Source organism: Portunus trituberculatus, chromosome 3 (genome assembly GCF_017591435.1).
Source record: "Portunus trituberculatus isolate SZX2019 chromosome 3, ASM1759143v1, whole genome shotgun sequence".
NCBI lineage: Eukaryota > Metazoa > Arthropoda > Malacostraca > Decapoda > Portunidae > Portunus > Portunus trituberculatus.
In genome coordinates, this window is record NC_059257.1 from 8,640,668 (window position 1) to 8,650,013 (window position 9,346).

Genomic DNA, 9,346 nt, shown 5'->3' on the forward strand with positions numbered 1-9,346 from the left:
TAAACAAACACCTCAACTCTACTGGTATGAGCTAATAAACCATTGCCTCAGCTCATCCATTGGTGCATAAATGTTGTGTTGCTATGATTGTGTGGTTTGCTTAAAATTTTTCAAGGCCACAGAGATGATTAGCAGGGTTTTCAATAGTGTTTCTCCAGTTAGTAATGTAAGAATCTTGTCTAAAGAGTAGCTGAGACTGGTGTGAGCTTATAAACCATTGCCTCAGCTCATCCTTTGGTGCATAAATGTTGTGTTGCTAGGATTGTGTGGGTGTTTTGTTCACTGTTTAAAGAGTAACTAAGGCTGGTGTGAGCTATGTGGAGATCTCTTCGTGTATTGGGTTTAGTGCAATGTCTAAAAAGTAACTAGGCTGGTATGAGTTAGGCTTGTATTTTCAGAAATTTCTGCAATTCACCACTATTTCAAGAGGCTTTACTTAAGTTTACACAAGTTTTTAAGGTATTTTTACAGTTCTAGAGACAGATTCACCAGATTTCTACTTTACTAACTTGAGAAATGCTCTTGAAAACCCCGCTAATCATCTCTGTGGCCTTAGAAAATAGCTGTGGTGAGAGAGCAAAGCGTTTCAGAGTACAGGTTTCAGTTCAGTGTTGAAAGAGTAAGTAGGCTGGTTTGCTAGATGGTCTGTGTTGGTTTATTGGTTGTGGGGCTTCTAGTTCAGTGTGTCCAGGGGATGACTAAAGTTATTGTAAGGTGGTCAGTAAGTAGTGGTCATGAATCTAAGGTTTGTATTAAAAAATGCTTGATTCTCTCACCATGACTATTTTCCAAGGCCACAGAGATGATTAGCGGGATTTTCAATACTGTTTCTCCTGTTGATAATGTAGAAATCTTGTCACTCTGCCCCTAGAACCATTGAAACTCACTTAAAAAATGCTATATTCTCTCACCATGACTACTTTTTCAAGGCCACAGAGATGATTAGCGGGATTTTCAATACTGTTTCTCCTGTTGATAATGTAGAAATCTTGTCACTCTGTCCCTAGAACCATTGAAACTCACTTAAAAAATGCTATATATCTCACCATGACTACTTTTTCAAGGCCACAGAAATTATTAGCGGTGTTTTCAATAGTGTTTCTACAGTTAGTAATGTAAGAATCTTGTCAATCTGCCTCTAGAACTGTAAAAAACACCTTAAAAAAAAAAACTTGTGTAAATTCAAAGAAACCCTCTTGAGATTGAGATAGTAGAGGAAAAGCACAGAAGTGTTTGAGAATACGAACTAGTAAGTAAAGATAAACAATGCAAAAATTGGAACTGTGACTTGGGTGTGATCAGTGAAATGAGGCATAAATGTAAAGGCTTTGTGTTAAAACCAGGATACCTTTTTCACATTTTTTTTTTATCAGTTCACTATTACTTTATTATCATCTCTACTAACCAAACCTAACAACTTAACTCCCCGATCGTACCAGTAGTGTGAGGGGTGTTCGTGACCCAGAGAGGTTTGGTTCTACGGTAAACTTTTTTATCTTGGCAATGTCTGAACACTACTAACCTAACCTAACTTAACTCCCCATCGTACCAGTAGTGTGAGAGGCGTTAGTGACCCAGAGAGAGGTTTGGTTCTATGGTAAACTTTTCTTATTTTATTTTTTCGTAGCAATGTCTGTAAATGTGAGTTGATCTACAAACGGTTGACTCGGTGAATAGAAACACTGACTTGTAATGAAGAGATAGCCATGTGTTTGCATCAGAGGTGTCATATATTTGCAGATGTTTCCCTTTTTCTTCCTGGAGTAATTACATTGTGTTCTGTTGACATTTACATTCTTCAACTTGGCTGTCTTATATTCTTCCACTCTCAGCTGACATATCTTACCATTCCTTGACTGACACAAAGCAAAGGATGTCTGAATGGAAAGCTCCCCAACTAAGATTTTACCAAAGAGATAATTTAACGGAACAGACACATGACTCACCACACAATACTCTTGCTGAAGCCCAACTGTTAACCCCTTCAGTACTGGGACACATTTCTACCAGATTTGTGTACGATTAGACCATTTTATTGACATTAAGAAGGGTGTATGTAGGTCAGAGGATTAATGGTCACAGTCTTTACCATTTTAATCCCTCACACGAGTTTTTGAAGCTGTTTAAAATCACCAAATTGTAATCAGAACGAATGTGGAAATGCGTCATGGTATTGAAGGAGTTAAGACTCACCCCTCCCGTGTTGTGTGAAGCCCCCTCCCCCCCTTCCTCCCCTGCACTGCCGAGTCTGACCAGCCTTTGTGTGCACCAAGTTGAGGGAATACTGAGACATACATACACACATACTTTCCTGTGAAGTTCCTTGGAAGATCAGTTATTAGTAGTGTTGAGATTATTTTTGTTGACTTTCTCTTAGGGACTAGTGGACCTGATGATATGGTGCAGCCTCTCTTGTTTTCTTGCGTTCTGTATTTGTGGCTGCAATGTTTGGGTTTAGATAAAATGTATTAGCATTATGAAGTCCTTAGCAAGTTATTTAAGTGTTTTTTGTAACCCTTGGCCAGTTTTTGTATTTGTGGCTGCACTCTTTGGGTCAGGATAAGAAGTACTAGCATTGTGAAGTCCCCAGCAAGTCGTTTTTTATTACAGTGGCCAGTTTTCCCCTCATCGAAAAGCCCCAATGTGTTTCTGTGTTGGCATTGCAAGGATGGTGTATGGCATGGACAGTGTGAGGCTCTGAGCAGCATTCCTAAGCACTGGTCAGATTTGTGTTGTGGTGCAGGGTGGGTTGGGTGGGGCCTCCTTTTACCTTAGTCAGTGGGCAGGGTAGTGAAATATGCAGATATTAATCCTGTACAGATATTAGCATGGACAGTATATACACATGTCTATTTATAAACTCCTATGTTATGGTAATTCTAAGTCACATTTAATAGTGTAAGTAGATCTGGTAAAAAAAAAAACCTTACTGACAGGGTGTAGTGTAATGTTGTCTGCCACTTGTACCTTAAGCTGATGACCTGAGTGTTTAGCTGGCTGAGGTCTGGCAGTTGGGCGGCAGGGCAGTGCTGGGCAGTCAACATGTCTTCCAGGTTTAGCATAATGCATTAAGTCCATTCATGTAGTAGTGTGTCCCTCCTACATATCGAGAGTGTGTGTGTGTGTGTGTGTGTGTGTGTAAGATGATTGGTATGTGCTAGTGTGTTGGTTTGTTTGTTCTGAGGATATAAGAAGTGTTTGTCTCTCTTTGTCAGTTGCTTCGTGTCATTTCATTGCCCTCAATAGCAAATGATCTACATACTCTCTCTCTCTCTCTCTCTATCTCTCGCTGAAATTACTGTTACTACGGCCAAAATTATGATATTGTTAAAAAGTGACGATTTCTCTCTTTAGATATGCAAGGTTGATTTAAGCTCTCGTCATCAAAAGACCTTCCGTTTTAGAGTAAAGCAAAATACTCTTCACTTATCGAGCATAGACAAGTTCTCATGACATTCAGTAAAGCTTCACTGAGTTCTCATCGGTATTGCTTTTGTCGTTTCCTTCTCTCCTGATGGTTAGGGAAATGTCTGGCTAATGTCTAGTTATGTTTGCTGTCTTTTTCTCTGCTGTCCTTGCAATACTTATGGCTTTATTGTTTTTGATTGAATGCTGGTAGGCAACACACACACACACACACACACACACACACACACACACACACACACACACACACACACACACACACACACACACACACACAAAGAAGGTAACATTTATGCAGTTTTCTTGTTATTGATATCCAGCACTACTTTGATGCATGGCTTGAAGGTTGCCTATTTACTCAAAGGTCACCTCTTTACTCTTTACACTTTCCGTTGTCTCAGCTTGCACTTCGGTTGTATTTGGACCAGCAGTGTTGTCAGTGCTGGAGTCATTTCCTGCACCTTGCACCAGAGTTCTGTCCGTGTACTGTATGTGTTGTCTGTCTGTCGTCCTTCCAGTCACTCCCTTCACTACTGATACTGCTGGTGTTGCCGGCTTCCCCATGTGAGGTGCAGGCAAGGTGCTAAGGTGGTGTCAGGTTGTCAGGGTTTGTTAGCAGTTTAACCCCTGCAGTACTGAGACACATTTTTACCTTGAGTTTTAGGTATGATTAGAGGATTTTATTTGCATTAGATCTATTGAGATCAGAAGATTAATAGCTAGTCTTCACTATTTTAACCGCCATGTAAGTATCTAAAGCTGTATAAAATCTCCAAATAGTAACTAAAATGAATATAGAAATGCATCATGGTACTGAAGGGGTTAATGATAAGGAGTGAGAGAAAACAAAAACAGCTGTCAGTGTAAGATTTGCACACGATGCATTCTGCCACTTTATCAGGCCAGTACAAAGGTAGAGACATAGACGCGCCGTGCATGGTGTCACACAGTTGGCTGGCACAGGCGTTGTGGTGTGGTGTTCAAAGAGCTGCTCCAGACAAGATACTCAGTGAGGAAGGGTCGGAGGTGCAGTGCTCAAATCAGTGCTTTACTCTATTGCTCTCACCCTGCATAATGAAACTCATCACTTCCGCTGAGGTACATCGACAATGCATGACTCTTTGTGGTGGTGTAATGGTGTGGTGATGTGGTGTGCTGGCAGGCTGGCAGAGGTGCAGGTCAGCTGGTTCATCATGTTCATAGTGTTGTCATTATCAGTATTGTGTCTAGGTGACCATTAACTCCTTCAATACTGGGATGCATTTCTACCTTGAGTTTTGGGTACGATTACATGATTTTATTCACGTTATGAAGGGTCTGTGGAGGTCAGAAGACTAATGGCCAGACTCTTCACTATTTCAAACCCCACATAAGATTTTGAAGCTGTATAAAATCACCAAATGGTAACCAGAATGAATATGGAAATGCGTCATGGTACTGAAGGGGTTAACAGTCTATTATGACAGAGTAGGTATAGTAACCACACTCCGTCACACATTATGTCTAATAGTGTGTATCCTCCTGCTGGGTGAGGGAAGGCCTCCCAGTGAGCAGTGTGTCCCTGTGTTGCATGTGTATTGGCCTGGCCGGGGCTTCTGGTGCCTGTGTCACCAGTGGGGAGGTGGAGTGCTCCGAGTGGTGGTGGTGGTGGTGGTGGGTGGGGAGTGGAGAGTAACACCCCATTATTTCTCTTCTCTTTCCTTTCCCCTTTAGTCTCTTCCTTTTCTCTCCCCTTCAGTCTCTTCCTTTCCTCTCTCTTCCTCCTAACACTTTCCCTTCCTTAGTGTTTATGTATTTGCCTGCCTCTGCACTGTTCCCTCTCTCCATGATACGTATGCAAACAATATCACTGTGTATACAATTACGACGTAGTATGATTTATGGGTAACTCTATGTAAGTGAAGGTAGACAAACACTGTAGCAATCCAACATTTTGTGATTCTTACTACTTAATCTTCTCATCATGTCGGTGTTTGTGATAATGTCACTACTATTAAGCTTCCTCCTCACACCACAGCCTTGTCCATTCTTTACTGGGTATTGTAACCATTCACCATTACTTGTTGTGTCTTAATGGACTTGTGTCAGTAAGTCTAGCATTAACAATCATCTCTAGAGCAGAGTATTGATATGATGTCTCTTACAGCTGCCTGTGTCTTATAATTGTATATTCTTCAGTGTACTCTCTGTAGTAGTCACGTTAGCACGCCGGTGACGTGTGTGCCGTTTGCATACCGTGTGTTACCTGCAAGTACCATGTCCATGCAAGCCTGTGGGAGAGTTCCTTAGGCAAATGCTCTGCTCTCTCACCACAACTATTTTTCAAGGACACAGAGATGACAAGCCAGGTTTCTGAGGGTGTTTCTCCTGTGAATTATGTAGTAACCTAGTTCATTTGTCATTAGAACCATAAAAACACCTTTGAAAACTTGTGGCACTTAAACAGGAGACTTTTTAAATAGTGGAGGTGCAACGCTGAAGTGTTTATGAATGTGGTCCTTATATATATGTAGCACGTTACTTGTATATACACGTAAGGGTAGCTTTTGGTCCACCATTGTTGCATTAAATAGCCTGTTTTATATAATTGGTCAAACATAAAGTTAGCATTAAAGGAACAACATTAAGTGCAAGTAGTGTTAAGTAGGGCAGGTGCCGCAGCCTCCTCCTGCTGGGTAGTACTTTTATATGTCATCTTAAGCCTCAAATTTGTAGTTTCTATTTTTTAAATGCTATGAATCAATTCAACTTCCTTTTGATTCCTTTGACATCCCTGGAACAGCCCTGTTGAGTGAGTTGTGAGTGTCCCTGGCGGGCACCCCACCTGTCTCTTAACCTTACCTACACAGTATCAGTTTGTTTTTGTTTCCTGGTGTACAAAGGAAAGTCTTGTCTCTTCTGAAAAGTAACTATTCACTTGTTATAGGATTAACTATTTTGAAGTTCAGCATGAGACAATGCCACTTCATTCTCAGTTTTAACACTGTTCAGAATGAAACCTGAACCAGTGGACTTTAGGCAATAAAAAGGAAACCAAAGTCATCATCCAGACTTTCATTACTCATCCTTCAGTCCAGGGCTGTTCCAGAGATTGACTGTTAACACTTATGTTCCTGTGTTGATTGGTCTTGTAGAGCCTTCTCTGTTCTCATCAATGCTAATATTTTGGGCAAGCATTTAGTATTTTTGCACATAGTTGCTTGACAATTTTATGCATGTCTTCTACTTTTTTTTATTTGACCCTTTCTTTTTAATAAGGTTTGAAATACTTTCCATAGTCTCTGTAACAGCCTGAACTAACATTAGCAGACTTGCTGATGCCTCTAGAGATGTATGTCCTCGGTGCTGGGGTAGCGGTGCAACACTGCAACACAAACCTAAAAAAATATAACAATAACAATGATAATAATGACTAATTTTTTATCATCAGTTTGTTGCACACACACACACACACACACACACACACACACACACACACACACACACACACACACACACACACACACACACACACACACACACACATAGTCTTGTTGGTAACACTGTAGCCTGACACTTAGTAATTTGAGACACACACACCCTCAGATGCCAAGATTTCCACAGTAATGACTAATGAGCTGTCACCATTCACTGAACTAGATGTGTGTGGCGTGTGAATGATCTCTGTGTTACTTATAGATGACCTTTTGACCTTTCAGTGGGCACTTTTTTTTATTTTGTTGCCCTTGACCAGTATGAGATAAAAAGAGAGAGAGAGAGATAAGCAGTCTTCAGAAGGTCACAGCTAACAAGTACAGCACAGATTCAGATTGTGTTTTGAAGTGGCACTCATTGAACTGGTGTTTGTGCCACTATCTGCACCTGTGGCCTGAGTGTGGCTTTGTGTGGCCCTAGTGTGGCTATTTGGTGGCTTGAATAGCTCTGTGGTGGCTTGTGTGTGGCTCTTAAGTGGCCTGAGTTGTGGCCTTACATTTGGCTCAGTGTGGCCTGGATGTGACTCCTGTGTGACTCCTGTGTGACTTTATCTTCAGCTTTTAACCCCTTTGATACTGGGACACATTTTTGTCTTGTGATTTGTGTACAATTAGACCATTTCATTTACATTACGATGGGTTTATGAAGGTCAGAAGATTAATGGACCAGAGTCTTCACTATTTTAATCCCTACATGAGTTTCTGAACCTGTATAGAGCCACCAAATAGTAACCAGAATAAATAAGAAGTGTCATGGAAGTGAAGGAGTTAACTTGTTTTGACTCTCTTCTAGCCAGTCTGTGGAGCAATACAGAGGGAAATGAGTGAGGCATGAATAGAGAGTTGTGACTGAACACACACACACACACACACACACACACACACACACACACACACACACACACACACACACACACACACACACACACACACACACACTGTATCTTCCCTCAGTCCCTTTATTGAGGAGACAGAGTAGGTCATTAAGTGCAACAGGGTGAGTGTGACATGAGGTGTGAGTTGGCATATCAGTGGCACACCCTTCCTGGCTGACAAGGCAGAGATAAGATAGTGGCAGGGAACACATGTGGTGGGAAGCCAGTGGTGTGCCAGGCCGGACACTATGGACATGACCCTTCAGGAGGCGGTGTGGAGGGTGCCGCCATCCAAGTGGTACCTAAGTATGCAGAGGACCAGTGGTGCTATGCTGTGGTTAACTTTTGCTGTGGTAGAGTTGGTGTGGTGCTGTGTGGATCAGGGTTTAGTGCTTTGCTGTTGCTGAGACAACTTTTTCCTGGTACATGTGCTGAATGAGTAATGATTTTCACATATCACAAGCTGAAGTTTTAGTAACTGGAAACTCAAAGTAAGGCAAGTTGCCAATGTGTGATTTCCTGGTGTAATTATGTGTTAATGAGAACACCACAGTGACAGCCTCATCACTGCTGTGGTTTGTAGGGGACAGCAATGCAGTGAACCCTTGCCTTGTGTGGTGCCACACAGTACAGAGCCAGCTGTAGGAATCAGTAGTAAGAGCCTTGCTAATGGAGTAATGGTGCACCTTTCATCACTGCTGGTGTGTGAGGCAGCTTGTGTCAGCCACTTGTTATTACTGACTTAGCAGACAGCATCTGGCCACAACTTTGTGGTGTTCTAGTGTGTGAACACTTGAGAAGGATTCACTGCTGCCCAGCACTGGTGGTGCAGGTGAGGCAGTGGTGAATCCTACAGTGAGGCAAGATATGCCAAGCAGTTTTCTCTGTCATCTACTGTAGCATTTCTAAATTCAACAAGTTTAAGAATTAAATTAATTTACTTACATTTATAACAAAACTTAAACTAAAATTTAACAAATGAAAGCAGTTGTCTTATCTTGTGTAAGAGTCATATTTTTTTTTGGAGATTCCTACTTGTTGATGGTGTGATGTGTACAAGCAGTAGGTGGTGACCGCTGCCTTGTGTGTGTGCTCCATTCACTGACACTGCTGCTGCTTGGCCTGGCACAGCTGGTGAAGGTGTCACCTCAGTGTTAGATGGACACCAAATAAAGTGTTTGTTTTATGAAGTACTTAGAATAGCAAACACAGAGAAAGCACAGCACAGAGCACCAGGACAACACAAGGCCTCACACTTAGCTGGCTGACTGAGGGAGTGTCTTTATTCTACATGAGTGTATCTTTGCAGCCCCCAGCAGGGTGGTGCCTGCTGGGGGGGAGCAGCGACAGCGGAAGTCCAGCGCGTCGTCGCAGGACTCCCACGACTCACAGGAGGGGCGGCCGGGACTCGGCGCAGCGGGGCCTTCCTCCTGCCTCTTCACTTGCCCCCCGCTGGAAGACAGGTACCACCACCACCACCACCTCTTGTTCACTTCCTCACCACAAGCTGCTGACACTAGCTGCAGCTTTCTTGTCATCAGTGACTCACAAGCTTATGTCAGCAAAGGTGCA

At 42.3% G+C, this 9,346-nt stretch overlaps 1 protein-coding gene across 2 annotated transcripts in view; it reads left to right on the top strand.

Annotated features, from left to right (window-relative positions):
• LOC123507497 overlaps nucleotides 1-9,346 on the top strand; it is a 45,184-nt gene that overhangs the window by 26,262 nt on the left and 9,576 nt on the right. For both annotated transcript variants that reach the window (XM_045260418.1, XM_045260410.1), the window contains one exon: nucleotides 9,084-9,237. In XM_045260418.1, the coding sequence (XP_045116353.1) occupies nucleotides 9,084-9,237 (154 nt within the window). The remainder of the gene's footprint in view (nucleotides 1-9,083; nucleotides 9,238-9,346) is intronic.